General features: G+C 41.0%; 3 protein-coding genes across 4 annotated transcripts; 1 reads left to right on the top strand and 2 right to left on the bottom strand.

Annotated features, from left to right (window-relative positions):
* Window positions 1-58: 58 nt before the first annotated feature.
* On the bottom strand, window positions 59-5,347 carry crym (crystallin, mu). Its single transcript, XM_039788350.1, has 8 exons — window positions 4,956-5,347; window positions 4,732-4,882; window positions 4,541-4,603; window positions 4,307-4,408; window positions 2,378-2,561; window positions 2,151-2,272; window positions 1,961-2,045; window positions 59-1,855 (listed from the first exon to the last, which is right to left on the bottom strand). The coding sequence occupies exons 1-8, from the start codon at window positions 5,120-5,122 to the stop codon at window positions 1,782-1,784; spliced, it is 948 nt and encodes a 315-aa protein (XP_039644284.1). The 5' UTR covers window positions 5,123-5,347; the 3' UTR covers window positions 59-1,781.
* Window positions 5,348-6,784: 1,437 nt separating this feature from the next.
* LOC120550614 (NHP2-like protein 1) lies at window positions 6,785-9,256 on the bottom strand. Its single transcript, XM_039787219.1, has 3 exons — window positions 9,046-9,256; window positions 8,754-8,874; window positions 6,785-7,261 (listed from the first exon to the last, which is right to left on the bottom strand). The coding sequence occupies exons 1-3, from the start codon at window positions 9,046-9,048 to the stop codon at window positions 6,999-7,001; spliced, it is 387 nt and encodes a 128-aa protein (XP_039643153.1). The 5' UTR covers window positions 9,049-9,256; the 3' UTR covers window positions 6,785-6,998.
* A 615-nt stretch (window positions 9,257-9,871) lies between these two features.
* LOC120551323 (cytochrome b-c1 complex subunit 2, mitochondrial) lies at window positions 9,872-15,764 on the top strand. Of its 2 annotated transcripts, none has more exons than XM_039788646.1 (14): window positions 9,872-10,001; window positions 11,055-11,141; window positions 11,599-11,748; window positions 11,957-12,021; window positions 12,132-12,188; window positions 12,521-12,645; window positions 13,197-13,294; window positions 13,393-13,450; window positions 13,621-13,716; window positions 13,836-14,035; window positions 14,161-14,241; window positions 14,345-14,421; window positions 15,128-15,281; window positions 15,415-15,764. In XM_039788646.1, exons 1-14 carry the CDS (start codon window positions 9,969-9,971, stop codon window positions 15,496-15,498), a joined length of 1,365 nt encoding a protein of 454 aa, XP_039644580.1. In that variant the 5' UTR covers window positions 9,872-9,968; the 3' UTR covers window positions 15,499-15,764. The 2 variants fall into 2 exon arrangements, with proteins under 2 accessions (XP_039644580.1, XP_039644579.1); XM_039788645.1 differs by lacking the exon at window positions 11,055-11,141 and adding an exon at window positions 11,182-11,283 and having other exon boundaries at window positions 9,885-10,001.
* Window positions 15,765-16,148: the final 384 nt, after the last annotated feature.

Here is a 16,148-nt window from a genome sequence, read left to right as displayed (position 1 = left end):
ACACACCAGTGCAGGGAAACAATACAAGTAAGACTGCAAGTCATGTTTTTTTTTTTGGTTTTTTTATTTAATTTAGTTTTAATTAGAGAAAATTGTCCACAATTTCCAGAGCCCAATGACATGTCTCTTAAAGTCTAAAATTCAAAGAAAATTGATTTACAATTATAAAAACAGAAAAGGAGCAAATCATCGCTTTTGAGAAACTGTAACCACAAAATGCCTGGCATGTTTAGCCATGCTAGTGACACCTCTCTTAGGATGGTAATGTCATCCTCTAGCATCACTCAGGGCAACATACAGAGGCTTGCAAAAGTAGTCATACCCCAACTTTTCCACATTTTGTCACGTTAAAACCACAAACGTAAATGTATTTCATTGGAATTTTATGTGATAGACTAACACAAAGTAGTGCATAATTGTGAAGTGGAAGAAAATTATACATGGTTTTCAAATAAACAGAAAAGTGTGGCGTGCAAAAGTATTCCGCCCCCTTTACTCAGATACCCTCGAATAAAATCCAGTGCAACCAATTGCCTTCAGAAGTCACCTAATTAGTAAATAGAGTCCACCTGTGTGTAATCTAATCTCAGTATAAATACGGCTGTTCTGTAGAGGACCCAGAGGTTTGTTAGAGTGAAAAAACAGGATCTTGAAGCCCAAGGAACATACCAGACAGGTCAGGGATAAAGTTGTCGAGAAGTTTTAAGCAGGGTTAGGTTATAAAAAAAATATCCCAAGCTTTGAACATTTCACAGAGAACTGTTCAATCCATCATCCCAAAATGGAAAGAGTATGGCACAACTGCAAACCTACCAAGACATGGCCGTCCACCTAAACTGACAGGCCGGGCATGGAGAACACTGATCAGAGAAGCAGCCAAGAGGCCCATGGTAACTCTGGAGGAGCTGCACAGATCCACAGCTCAGGTGGGAGAGTCTGTCCACAGGACAACTATTACACACAAATCGGGCCTTTTATGGAAGAGTGGCAAGAAGAAAGCCAATGTTGAAACAAAGCCATAAGAAGTCCCGTTTGCAATTTGCCACAAGCGATGTGGGGGACACTGCAAACGTGGAGGAAGGTGCTCTGGTCAGAGGAGACCAAAATTGAAGTTTTTGGCCTAAATGCAAAACGCTATGTGTGGCAGAAAACTTAACACTGCACATCACCCTGAACACACCATCATGTGATCAGAGTTTATGGGAAGATGAAATATTCTTTTGGTTTTTTTTTTCCCTTTTTAAGTGACAGTGGATAGACAGGAAAGGGGGAGAGAAAGAGAGGGGATGACACGCAGCAAAGGGCCACAGGTCGGATTCGAACCCGGCCTGCTGCATAGGACTCAGCCTACATGGGGTGCACGCTCTTAATTGGGTGAGCTAGAGGTCGCCCCAGATCAAAGCATATTCATGTTAGAATGGCCCAGTCAAAGTCCAGACCTAAATCCAATTGAGAATCTCTGGCAAGACTTAAACTGCTGTTCACAGATGCTTTCCATCCAGTCTGACTGAGCTTGAGCTATTTTGCAAAGCCGAATGGACAAAAATGTCAGTCTCTAGATGTGCAAAGCTGGTAGAGACATACCCCAAAAGACTTGCAGCTGTAATTGCAGACAAAGGTGGTTCTACAAAGTATTGACACGGGGGGGGTGAATACTTTAGCACACCAGATAGAGGAGTTAGAGAATATGTGTGTAGATCTGGAATTGCTTAAGTTTAAGCACAATAATAAAACCATGGATTTATGCAGTGAATATTATAGTGCTAGGGACTGACTTTACTTCACGGTTGGCTGGTTATTGCTTTCCATTGATCAAATACCAGCTGAGCAGACACTGCATCTTCGACTCCCATTCCTGTTATTGTAAAAAAAAAAAAGTCTTAATGTACTAAATACTTTTTTTTTTTTTTTTTGTACTTTCTGCACAATATGGACTAAGCATACATCAAGTAGGGCTTACCAAGGGATTTGAACACTGTTGTCTTCTCTCTGTGGGCAGTTTTTGTCCCATTAATAACTTCTCCAAGCTCTGCAAACACCTCCGCCTTTAAAAAGATCCACAACCATATTTTATTCCACACATTCTGCAAAGGGAGCCAATAACCCACACTTCAGCTTTTGTTATTGAGGCAGTTAGAAAGTACAATGACCCCAGAGAGGATGACGTCACCGGACTCGGCCATTGCTCCCTCCCTGCTGTCAGCGTACACCACCGCCTCCTTCATCAACACGTCGTCCAGCTCCCGCCAGTCTGGCCTGCAAGCCCCCACCGCTGCTCAACAGGAGAGAAACGCAGTGGGGGGGGAAAAATATACTCAATCTAAAAATCTCACCGTTTTCATAGTTTGTGTTTTATCTAATTTATTTTTTTTCTCACCTGCCACGTGGGCTCCTGGTTTGACCCACTGACCAAAGAGCACTGGCTCTGTACAGCTGGTTACTGTCACTATGGCGTCTGCTCCCCTCACTGCCTCCTGCACTGAGACACACACCGTCACCGGACCGCTGACGGAGCGGCAAAAGCTCTCCGCTTTCTGTCTTGTGCGGCTCCACACACGCACCTGCGGTGACGATCCAGAGGAAGCGTGTCAGTTTATGAAAAACCAAACATAAGTATATTAAACAATCACAAAACTAATTCAGAATCCGCTTTAATGGCCAAGTATTGTGAATTCTGAATGTGTGAACACATACAAGGAATTTGACTCCAGCTTTTTGTTGCTCTCAAGGTACACAGAAATAGACTAAAAGCAATGATAACACCTAGCTTATACTGTATAGGTAGGGGGATATAACAGTATATACTTGACAGATGTTTACATGCTTAAATTATGTGTTGATTTTAGTAATCAATGAGTTGCCAATGTTGTTAATAAACTAAAGTAAAAGGTGTTTAAAAGGATTTATAGCTAGAGATTTTGTTGCCTTTTGGACAGAGACAGGCTAGCTGTTTCCAGTCTTTATGCTAAGCTAAGCGGCTGCTGGCAGTAGCTCCATATTTAGCATACGGACATGAGAGTGATATATCAATCTTCTCATCTAACTCTGGGCAAGAAAGCCAATATGTGTATTTGCCAAAATTATAACTATTGGCTACTTTTAAGGTAAATTGTGCAAAAATAGGAGCAGAGCTGTATAGTAACGAAGTAGAACTACTTCACTACTGTACTTAAGTACTAAAAGGCTGTATCTGTACTCTACTGGAGTATTAATTTTTTTTCTCCTACTTCCACTTTTACTTGAGTACATATTTTATGTGCTGCATCGTTACTCGTTACTGTTGTGAATTCCTCACGTAGGTTACGGTGTGTGTAGTTATGGCTACGTTAGTTACCTAAGAAATCCCCGAGATTGCGTCATGTTTCTTTTCATTACAGCGATCGCCTGTTCAGAAGTCAGAGACGATGTAAGTTTGTACTCTTTCTATTTAGCTATTGTTGCAGCAGATGAAGTCTGAGTTGTTTCAGTCTGCAGTGAGTCCTGAATGTTAACCGTTTGACCCTGTGACGTGAAGCTGCTAGTTTATCTTTATTTTGCTAGCTTGCTAACTTTCCACTACATCACACATTTTATTTCAGTATTTGTTAAGTGATTAATAACCCACTGTTATATCAGATAATAGTAGTTATAAAAGCTGTGACATTAATGTACCTTTTGGGGTTTATTTCAGAAACTTCCTTCATATCCAGCAATGTACAGCTTGTGACTGCCTTAATACCAAGTAAAAAGTTGAACTCCAACAATATGATATTCAAAATTTGACTGCTTTCTTTAATAACTACATAACACAATACTTGTACTTTTAGTACTTGAGTAGTACATTTTAAAATAAACTATTTGCAATACTTAAGTACAAAAGATTTTGAATACTTTAATACTTCCACTTAAGTGGGGTGCTTAAAGAGCACTTCTACTCAAGTCACTTTTTTGATAGAGCACTTGTACTTTTACTCAAGTATGGGTCTCTAGTACTTTATACACCTCTGAAAAGGAGTTAATAAAGTAGGAAAGTTTATGGTTTTTGTGTTGATTTCTTGGACAATGTTTTTGTGTTGTCCCACTTTGTCAAACCCATGGAAATAAAGTGGGACACCATGGCTTAGCACACAAATTAAATGATGTGCATAGATCATTTGGGTTCCTAACAATGATACGTTGTGTTGGGAAACAGGGAGTCACAGACATGAGAATAGTAACCCACTTGTGCTTATCAAACATACATTACATTGCCCTAAACTGATAAATACAGGCTTCTGCTTCTGTTCAGACTTATTCATACATTTACAAGATCCCGTTGTAATTGTACCTCTTTAAATGAAAACATTTCTGTGAAGGCATTGTAATGACTCAAGGCCTGTTTGCCAGTACCCAAGATGGCCAACACCTCTGCTTCGGGACGCATCAGCAGCTGTGTGACAAAAAAACGCGCCAGGACAGACCCATGGGTGTCAAACTAATACATCAATGGTGTCAAACTTAGAACATCAGTGTAAGATTATAGAACACGTGTGAATAGATGTTGGACAAATGGAAGTAATACCTTAGCAGAGATGGCAGAGACTGCAGCTGTCCTCATGCCTGTGATGAGCTCTCCATCCATGACCTGCAAGTTGGAAACATGGGACCTTTGTTTAGAGTGGTTGTTTTTATGCAGAGTAGTCTTTGTGCAGAGTAACTAATGCAGTTTCTTTATGTGGCAGAATCATTTGTGCATGCATTAGTTTTACTCACAGCCTTCACGTTCCCATACTCTGGGTCCAGCAGCACCAGTGTGGCCTGCACAGCTGGCAAAGAGGAACCATCCTCCCTTTTGTAGAAACACACACACTTTGTGCACAGGACTCCATCGTTCTCCATGTATGTAGGCATCAATCCCAGGAAGCTGTAAAAGAGTGTCAGCCAGCAATAGCTACAGTTTGTTAATGTTTCACTAGTTATGTACAGTACAGGCCTACCCGTGGTGTTTCTGCAGGGTCAGCGTGGTGCGAACAGGCTGGATCACCTCTCTGCTGTCTCGTCTGGAGAATTTGCCCAAAGCTTCCTCCAGACGGGGGACCAGCTCTCTGTAATGCAACAGAGCCGCCACTTCCTGCTCCCATATAACAACTGGAGGTCCGGCCATGTTGTTCCCAATTCTCTTCTGTCCAGCCTCGGAGCGGTAGTCTGGCTATCACCAGACCAAGTTCATTCTTTTAAGATTGAATCACCGGCAGATCGGGCTGTGTTTACCCAGTCAATCGGAGCGGCGTGAGTTGGTCCAAAGTTCAAGCCGCTGACTGCGTATCCATGTTGCATTCAAGAACCACAGCGAGGCTCCCACGCATCGGAAACTGAAACTAAAAGTAAACTAAAAAGATTTCGCCTGGTTAAAAGAATTGCCCATTTGTGTTACTGTGCACACAAGTAACATTTTGAGGTACTTCCATTTTCTGCTACTTTGAACTTCCACTCCACCATTGTACTTTTCTGCACTTTACAAAAAAACATTCAAACACATCAGACATAAAACCAGTGATTTCCAACATTTTTGCTTGTGGCCCCTTACAAAAAAATTCTGGTCCGTGTCCATAATCTACTTTGAGATGTCTGAGTAGTCGCAAGCAATATGAAATGTCTATGTATTATGAAAGGATTTCATAGCCCATAATCATCTCATAACCCACCAGATTTATTTGTAAAGCTTGGGGTCGATTGAAGGTGGCTCAAACCCAAGCTTTGCTTGATCTGCCTGTTTATAAAGTAGTTATAACTTACCAATACTCCAAATCAGCAGCTCTAATATAACAGCCAAATGCTGCTTATGCATTGATACACCAGTATTAACAATCTAATGTCATGTATAATAAAAAATCCATCACATTGGTCATTTTTTCTGCACAATATTTCACTTTGCATATTTTAGTACATGTTACTGAAAATGTAATGTACATTTGCATGAGTGGGATTTTAAATGAACATTTACTTGCAATGGAGTATTTTTCTATTGTTGCATTGGAACTTTTTCAAATCTACCAAACTTTAGTGAGAAGATCAGAGTATTTTTACTCCCCATCACTGATGTAGGCATATAATAGCTGGTCAGGTATATAAAGTATTGACATAATGTGGTCCCAAATGTAATAAAAGGGTAATTAGACCTAGCATTATTTTTTCATTAATATGTAAATAACAGGTAAGCAATGTGACACTGGCCCAATCCCAAAGTGATCCCTGAGGACTAAAGACTCAGACTTAATTGATCTCAGGTGCTTAGTGAGTGTGTGAGGCCACATGGGCTCAAATAGGTATAAATGGGATTGGGACAGTGAAACATTTGACCTAAGGAGCTGCATCTCTTTACACAATACAAAATGTTTGGTATCAGTTTGTTAGTAGCCTGAGGCACATGGCGTCAACACCTCCAGGTAAAATTAGATGCCAGTTGTGGCCGGGTTGGATCAGTGGGTAGAACAGGCACACATATACTGAGGTTTATACCTCGACACAGAGGTCCAGGGTTCGAATCAGACCTGCGACGATTTTCTGCATGTCTTTCCCCCCCTCTCTCGCCTAGCTGTCCTGTCAAATGAAAGGTGTAAACAGCCCCAAAAAATAATCTAGAAATTGCCAGTTGCAATGAAAATATGCTAACTATCACTGCAGCACATCACCCTTACTTAGGCTGAAATTTATAATCCTCCCCAAATTGATTAATTCTAATATTAATTACAAATGACTGTGGGTGCTTCTGATAATGTTAAAGGTTAACTACACAATCTGAATGAAAAAAACATGAAACATTGAAAAGAACTAAAACAGGTTTACATAAAAAAAAGTATTTAATTATGAATCAGACAACGCCTTGGCAAACTGATACACTGAAGTGGACACACTGTCCTAAGTAAAAAAAAAAAAAAATGATTTCTTGTGATGCATAACAACTGTTTATCAAACAGAAATATGGAACAGGAATGTCTTCCTCTTTTTACAAGAAGACTGTCATAACAGGGCAACAAAAATCAGACGAGCAGTCTCTCAATAGCCAATTGAACAGACTGAATCTGCGGTTTGAGCTGAGACCCCTCCTTTATGGTGACTGAGGTAGCGATGACGGGGCGAGACACCCCACAGGCCCGGCCCAGGGCCTGCTTGGAGCGGACAAACACGTACGGGACGTTCTTGTCCTCACAAAGCAGTGGCAGGTGCAGGATGATCTCCAGTGGTTCAGCATCAGCAGCCATCACAATAAACTCAGAGATGCCTCTGTTCAGGGTTTTAGTGGCTGGGGAACAAGCAGATCACAGTTAGCTCAATGCGTTTACATGCTGGTTTTAGAACTGATTCTGAAGTCTATTGATTATTTGTTAAAGTGATGGTTTGGAGTAATTTCACCCTAGGGTCCTTTGCACCATGACCTCGAGCCAAACCACCCCCCAGAAGCTTTTTTTCACCTGGGTCGAACATTAGGAGAGTTAGCGTAGAGTAGCGTTATCAGCTGAATAGCTTAGCGCAGGGGCTAATGGATCCAGTGATGCATCTCGTAAATGACCCCATTAATAATGCCCGAAATGATACCAAACTTCTGCATTAGTACAAATAGTTTATTTACTCATAAAACGATGGATTGTAAAATTTGTAAGTACACCAGAAGTGTATGTAAATAACAATTGCCTGCTGGCTTCTGCTCTCTGCTGTTGTTGTTGCTGCTGCCGGCAGTTAGACTAGTGCTTAGGGCCGTCTACAAATTACCGAACACCGAATAGAGATGCAACAAAAATATTTATTAATTTAACTTTAATTTTTTTTAAAGTGCTGTAGTACAACTAGCAGGAGACAAGTAATAATTGAGGTAAGTTTGGAGACATTACCTTATTTAATCATTAAATTAATAAATATTTTTGTTGCATCTCTTCTCGGTGTTGTAATTTGTAGACGGCCCTAAGCACTCTTACTGCCGGCAGCAGCAGCAGCAGCAGAGAGCAGAAGCAAGCAGGCAAGTGTTATTTACATAAACCTCTGGTGTACTTACAAACTTTCCAATCCATCGTTTTATGAGTAAATAACCTATTTGTACTAGTGTAGAAGTTTGGTATCATTTCGGGTATTATTAGTGGAGTCATTTACGAGATACATCACTGGACCCATTAGCCCCGGCGCTAAGCTATTCAGCTGATAACGTTACTCTACGCTAACTCTCCTAATGTTCGACCCAGGTGAAAAAAACTTCTGGGGGGTGGTTTGGCTCGAGGTCATGGTGCAAAGGACCCTAGGGTGAAATTACTCCGAACCATCTCTTTAAGTCTATAAAATTTGTTTATAAATAGTGCAAAATGGCCATCACAGCTTCCCAGAGCCTAAGATCCTTAAATTGCTTGCTTTATTAAATCAACAGTTCAAAACCAAAAAACATTTCATTTGTTACATCATATTTTGAGAAGCTGCACCAGCAAATATTTGGCCTTTCCGCTTGAAAATTGACTAAAAGATTAATCAAATCATAGAAGTTGGTGATTACATTATCTTCTGATCAACTGATTGTTTAATTTACTAATCCTGGCAGCTGTGTACAATAATAATTTGTTAAAGACCTACAGTAAAGTTACTTTCCCAGGTCTGGATCTTTAAAAAGTACGTTAACGTTAACTAACGTTACACATTTGAGACGCTTTTAAGAAAACTAAGTTGTTTGTTAACCTGAAAAAAAAATACGTTTCACAGACCTTCCTGAATATGAATAAATTTACATTCTAGTCCCAAATTGTAGTATTTCTTACCTTCGTTAGCCCCCTTCCTGAGCTGTTTGTAGTTTGAGGCTTGCTGCACCAGGTCCAGGATGGTTTTGGATAGCGTGGCGTCGGCCAGCGGGTAGGCCTTTGGGTTCACTTGTGCTTCAGTCTGGTCACGGTACATAAAACAAAATAAAACCCCATTAACCACGGGAAAATTATCAAGTGAACACACATGAGGATGTTATGAGTTAAAGAATAGGTCGCTCTGCAGCCTAACGTTAGTTACTTTAGCTTACGTTAGCTAGCCTTAGCTTGTTAGTTCATCCACAACACTCACCATTGTAAATAGTTTTTTCTTGTATCCTGGCCCTCTCGGCGAAATGCTTCACTGAGGAGTATTTTCTTTCACCTGGGTTCGAAAGGACAACAAGACGTGAGATATGTTCTCTGTAAGTAATATTTTTGTCGCGCTACGAACTCTGTAAGCTCTGTTGCGTTCAACCAGTCCAAACGTTCACCGCACGTGTGGAGTACCGCACATGCGCACTGGCTACACCAGCTAAAAACGACAGGAAATGCTTTTTTTTGCTCTTTGTTAATACATTAATAAATTATATACTGTCAATGGTTAATACATCCATGGTTATTAAAGGTGCTTATTTGAATTGATAATGTGATCAAATTTCAAGTTGTGTCTATGTGTGTAATGACCATTAGAAGTAGCTTATTTTATAATTTTAGTAGGTATTTCACTTTACTACAACTGTAATGCGATTTTACCGTCTTCTTCTGTATTTAACATAACTTTGGGCCCATGTGATTACCCAATATTTTACTCTTTACTATTTTTGAATATTTGTACACTATGTATTTTGTTTTCTGATATATTTACTTCAAGTACTTTTTGATATTTGCTTTTGTGTGTGTGTGTCTTTAAACACTGATATTACAATGCTGTTCAGTCTTCTTTTATTTATTTTATTTCCCCAATAAAAACAAAACAATCCAATATGATTGGAAACATCTTGCTACAAACTCTTTGTATAATGCCAAGACAAATGCGGCACAGTTTCCGACTGTGTAGTGCCGAAATATTCATATAATTTTTCATTAAAGTTTACTCGCTATTCATCTCCGCGGCAAGAGTGGGCGCACGCTCAATGGCTCGGCGGTACTTTTGCGAGCAAGGAACGCGCTGGGCATTCTGGGTAGGGCACTTTCACGCCAGCCATATTGCTCTGACTGAAGGAGAGAGGGGAGATGAAGGGGATTCGGGGAATTAGTCAGTTATCGGTAAGGACTCCGCTAACTATCCTGTATATCTGTGTGTCGGGACAGCTGTTCACGCATTAGCCGTCTGTTTCACTCTTTGTGTGTTTGTCGGACGGTGTGAAAATTCAGGGTCATGACCGCACAAGGTGTGATGAAGAGCAGACGAGGAAACAGCTATTCGTGACTGTGCTTAACCAGCACTAACGTTACGTTAGCTAGCTAACTCAACTGATAACGTTAACGTTACATAATAAACACCAGACATGTCAGGTCGTTATACATTTAAACTTACTTTAAAACCCAATTTACTCAACTCAGGGTCTGAGAAGTGATATGTGCGAGCTAACGTTAGCTTCTTGTAGACTTAGCATCCCCTCCACAACTAATGTTGACGTTAGCTGAAGCTTGTGCGGCTCGCTTTACCTTACATTTTAGCTAAGTATGTTCAATTATCCATAATATTCAACTTTAGTACCATTTGAGACTTGTGTTTTTACATTTGCTGTCAAGTCTGTTATCATTAAGCTTAAGAGACCAAAATGTCCATCCAATTTAGTAGCCGTTGTTAAGCTTTCATACAACATGATCTTCATCAGCAGATGGAATTTGCTTAGTTGTCATGGAATTATAGATACTTCTGAGCACTTAATATACTTCTCATCCGTTTTGGCTTGAAATGCAAATACTCTTATCAGCTGAAGAAGATCATGCGAAAGTTCCAGAAGAATCCTAAATAGACTTTATGTTACTAGAATATCAGCTTTATGTGTGGTCTACTGTAAGAGTTGTAACAAAATGAAGAATTAGAACTAGAAGACACAGTATTTCAACAGCACCAAGGCAGCTACTATATGTACTATTTGAGTAAGCATATACAAACTAAATACAATTCTTATTTTTATGAAAGTAGGTTGTGTATGAGAATGGTAAATCATGTCAAGAAAATATAACCGATCCCATCATTTCACAATCTTTTACATGCATCTGATTTCCCTCCTCCTCTTTGCGTCAGTCAGCAAGCCAGCAACACATTAATTGTAATGTCCCGCCTTCCCATGTTCTCCATTTTCCCAGACGAGGCTTTACGCGGCCCAGGCTGCCCGTAAGGTGGAGTTCACTGGGGCCGGCGAACACGTTAAGTTTCAGCCGCAGGATGTGCAGGTCAGTGTTTGTTGATTTCTGTTGCTGTCTTCTCTGACAGAGACGGTTCCATGTGGCTGCCAGAACAGGCCAGTCCCTTGCCCAGCCCCTTGCTGGCCTCAAGCTCTCTCCAGGGGCTGCCCACTCCTTAAAGGATATCCATGTATGTTGGGGGAGTGATGAGGACAGGTTGGCTGGGTCCAGACAGTGTGGTTTTGGGTCTGAGAATGAAGCGATGAGTTGGTTTGCCTGTAAAAAATAAATAAATAAAGGCATATGTTGCCAATGTTTTATTCTTTAGTGGTTTGTCTCTTCTCATGTTAACTGTAAAATGTCAAATCATCTAACTAAATGTCTTAATGATCTTAGATGACCCTTCAAAGTGTATATTTGCTGACATGTTTTAACTCCATTTTTATCTATACTTGATGGAAATGATGAAACTAAAGGACATCTCTATATGTGTCTTTCTGTCCAGGTGACCAGACTGCCCAGTGGACTGGTGATTGCCTCCTTGGAGAACTATTCCCCAGCCTCCAAGATCGGAGTGTTTGTCAAGGCCGGCTGTCGCTATGAGACCCCTGACAACCAGGGGGTCACCCACCTCCTCCGGCTGGCCTCCAACCTGGTATGATACGGCACAGTTTGCCACAGTTTCAAAGAACCGCTGATAATTTAGTAAGCATGTGATTGTCCTTTCTCCCCCAGTTTTAACACAGTATTATTCAAATAGCTATAAAGCACAAGAGCCAGAATGTACCCAAGGTTTATTTTCGAGAATTAATATTTGCCTTCTGTCTCAGCTTGGTGTTAACTTGCATTTTCTGCTTTTCTAGACAACCAAAGGAGCTTCCTCTTTCAAGATATGCCATGGTGTTGAGGCAGTGGGAGGCAGCCTGAGGTCAGTAACTTCCAAGAAAGGCCATAACAAACCATTGAATTAAGTTTTTTTTTGTTTTTGTTTTTCATTGAAAAGTGTTCTTATCTCGATATCTGCATGATTCTTTGCAGTGTGACTTCATCCAGAGAGAACATGATCTACACCGTTGACTGCTTGAGAGATGACGTGTGAGTCTTTGAATAATATCAGTGTTGTGATTGATACTACACATGTTTCTAGTCCGAGGAGACATGTTTTGAGAAATTTTTTTTTAGACAAGAACGATAGCTGCACTTGTAGTTTGAGCTTAAATTATTGTGAATAACATGAGGGTGACCGCATAATGTGACAACGATCTCTTCCACTATATTTTCAAGAAACACTGACTGTTTGGTACATAGGAATATTCACTGGAGAGGCAGATTATTCTGCAGGAGTGGTTATGTTATGCAGGGTGACGGCACTGTTTCAGCGCTTCATATCTAACACGTTTTTCTCCCTCTTCATTATTTGTATGTAGTGACACGGTGATGGAGTATTTGATCAACGTGACAACAGCCCCAGAGTTCCGGCCATGGGAGGTGTCAGACCTCACGCCCAGAGTGAAGATGGACAAGGCCCAGGCTGCACAGAGTGCTCAAATAGGTGGGGCTCTATTTCCCTTCCAATGGACACAGGCACATTTTTGTCCACATTGGTTGATCATAGAACTTCTTGCTTTTTGTTCCCACCTGCATGTTACAGTACGTGGTATTACCAAGCAGTAGGTGTCACAAAATCTTGTGAAAAATATTTTTTTCTGTTACACTTTTTGGGTTAAGCTAATCAGAAAAGTGTGTTACACAAGGCTAGTTGTTTTTGTAAGTACTGCCACAATGGAAGCAGCAATCCTTAACTTTCTCCTGGCTATAATCTACTGCAAACATGACGGAGCATCCTGCATAGATTTTTATGAAGTCGTTTCATCTAATTCGGTCATCGAAAGTCTGGTAATTTCCACAGAAATCTGTTATTTAAGCCACAAAAGCAGATTGCTTAAGACAGGTGAACCAAATCCAATCACTTTCAGTTTGTAAGGGGTCTCCACCAAACAGGCAGATGTAATGATTTGTCAATTAAGAAGACCTCACAAATGTCTTTAAAGCTTTAACATCATAATACTGCATCATGATCATGCCTCTTTCTATTCTCCCCAGGTGTGATCGAAGGTCTGCATGAAGCTGCCTACAAGAATGCTCTCTGTAACTCCCTGTACTGTCCTACCCACATGGTTGGCAACATCCAGTCTGGGCATGTAAGTATTTTTTCCAGTCTTCCAGTATTCTTTTAAGACTTATGGTATTGTTAATAGACCCATTTCAACCTCTCTTTTTTATTTTTGTTTCTCTCCAGCTGCACCAGTTTGTCCAGAACAATTTCACAAGCGCAAGAATGGCTCTTGTTGGACTTGGTAAGGGTCATTAAACTTTAAACATAATATCCCTATAATGATAGCAGTACTGTTTGAACCTGATGTGTTAAGATGACGCTATTAATGGGAATGCACATTCAAGTAACATACCCATTTCCTACTTGGCTGAAAGATCATAAAGGGTATGATGTTTGTCATCTTTCCTTCAGGTGTGGACCACACGGTGCTAAAGCAAGTTGGCGAGCAATTCCTCAACATCCGCAGTGGGACGGGCACCACAGGGGCCAAGGCTCAGTATCGTGGAGGTGAGCTAAACCGACGATGTAAAAAAAATCGGCATGTTGGTCGCAAACCAGTGTGTTGCCACATCTGGAGTTTTCCTACTTCCAAGAAAATGTGTAACGCCTCGAGTTCCTCTCTTTAGGTGAGATCCGTCTGCCCAGCCTCAGCAGTCTGGTCCACTCGGCGGTGGTGAGCGAGTCAGCTGCAGCGAGCACCAGCGAGGCTCTGGCCTTCAGTGTGCTGCAGCATTTGCTGGGAGCTGGTCTGCACGTCAAGAGGGGCTCATGCGCCTCCAGCAAACTGGTCCAGGGCGTTGCCAAGGCAACTGCTGACCCCTTTGATGTGAGTGGTTGTCAGTTCCTAATATAAACTTTTAAAAACGTTTCACACCACGGTACCTTGACTGGCTTAAATCATAATTTCAATAGTACCTGTAAAAACATTTTTGTACTTTTTTCTCTGAGCAGGTCAGTGCTTTCAACTCGAGCTACTCTGACTCTGGTCTGTTTGGGATCTACACCATTTCCCAGCCTGCAGTTGCGGGTGATGTAAGTATCCCAAAGTCATGACAAGAGTCTGTTCAACCAAGTAGCTGCAGTCTTTGTTATGAAAAAAACCCTGAAACAATAAGATGTCCCCCCGTCTCTCCAGGTGATTAGGGCCGCTCTTGCCGAGGTGAAGGCTGTCGCTGATGGTGGAGTCACAGCTGCTGACCTCACTCGGGCCAAGTAAGACATACAGGGACACTGCTTTAATATGTCATATATATATAAAAATAAATAAATAAATAAATAAATAACAAGGTCATATGAGACACAGCCATCTTCTAACCGTATACAAACCAGGAACTATATCCTCAGAAAGGCGAAGCACTGCTACTTCTGCTACTTGGGCGGAGTGATTTGCTCGCAGCACCTGAAGCCCCGTGGTGAGGAGAGAGTTTGCTCAGAGTTGGAGAAATAGAGTCAACAATTACTAGATGGTAAAAGCATAGTGACCTTATTTGTACACCCTGTGACTATACAAATCACAACATGTAAACAGGAACAAGTTGGCGTTATTTTGTCACTTATTGGGAGCAGTAGGCTAGTTGGAACCGGTTACCTCCAGGATCTGTACTAGGCTTAGCTAGCGCTGGGGGCGTCAGACAGTTACAACACGCACAGAGATGAGAAGGGTATGTATGGACTTGTCTAACTCTGGGGGTTGCTGTGAATAAGCTAAAGTCCCAATAAGTCGGCGTGTTCCTTTTTAAACAGTATAATTTAATGTGTCTGCTGAGAAAACAAAAAAAACCCTGAAAAGTAGGATATAAACTGGACTAATTACAACATCTCCTTCCCCCTCATACTTGACAATCGGAAGGAAATGCATCAAGTTAAAAGTCTTGCACTATTGTATTTTATAATGAGCTTGTCTTTGTCTTCTGTGCAGGGCCCAGCTGAAGGGGCAGTTCCTGATGTCTCTGGAGACTTCAGAGGGTTTGCTGGAGGCCATGGGCACTCAGGCTCTGGTCGAGGGATCCTACTGCTCCGCTGAGGAAGTCTCCAAAAACATTGACAATGTCTCCTTGACTGATGTCGCCAATGTAAGACATATTACTGAATTTACTTCAGTTAGTCAACAATTTTAAATTGTGCCGAGTCTTTCATTTACGATCTAAAAAATAAACTGTCATAGTTATTAATGGTGCTCTTAACTTGCTTGCTCTTTATTTGCAGGCTGCCAAGAAATTTGTGACTGGCAAGAAGACTATGGCATCCAGCGGAAACCTGATCAAAACACCCTTTGTGGATGAGATCTAAAGTCTTCCTCATCACCTCGTACTGTACCTAACCCTAAAAGGCAAAGCAGAATTTGTTTCATCTACATTGACCAAAAAAAAAAAACACAGCAGAGGTCATCAATGCTGTTGTTCTGAGGGATATAACACCACTGGCTATTTATAGGTGTTGTAACAGTATATTTTTAGGCGATGCTGCTCTGGCGCATCACAATGTCATGCTCCACTCATCTGTCCACGTGAACTGTATAGCTGATGTAAAATAATGAATAAATTCTATCTACCTTACAGAGTTGTATGTGTTGTGGTGTTTTATGTCTTGAATACAGTAACAGTTCAGAGTTTTAGCTTGAGCGTTCATTCCTGACATTGAAAGAAAGCACAAAAACAACCCTAACTCGAGATCTTATCCGAAGCTTTTGACCGAATTAGACAAAATAAGGATGAACTGTCAAGTCAGCATGGATTAGAAGTCCGTGAAGTGCTCAGAATCTTGAAAACTTTAAACATCTACAGTGCCATGGCAACTGTGCAAAGTCAATTGGCTGATGAAGATACAAAAGCCCCAGAGCAGGCAAGTGGATCTTGAGGGTTTTTTTTGTGCAACTTTTGAGTATTAGCTCTGAGAAAAGAAAGCTGCTACTTTGTAGATTGGACTGCATGAATGTCGGG

The sequence above is a fragment of the Perca fluviatilis genome, chromosome 21, assembly GCF_010015445.1.
Source record: "Perca fluviatilis chromosome 21, GENO_Pfluv_1.0, whole genome shotgun sequence".
NCBI classification, from domain to species: domain Eukaryota; kingdom Metazoa; phylum Chordata; class Actinopteri; order Perciformes; family Percidae; genus Perca; species Perca fluviatilis.
The sequence above is the reverse complement of the archived record's forward strand: the minus strand, read 5'-3'. Positions and strand labels throughout refer to the sequence as shown.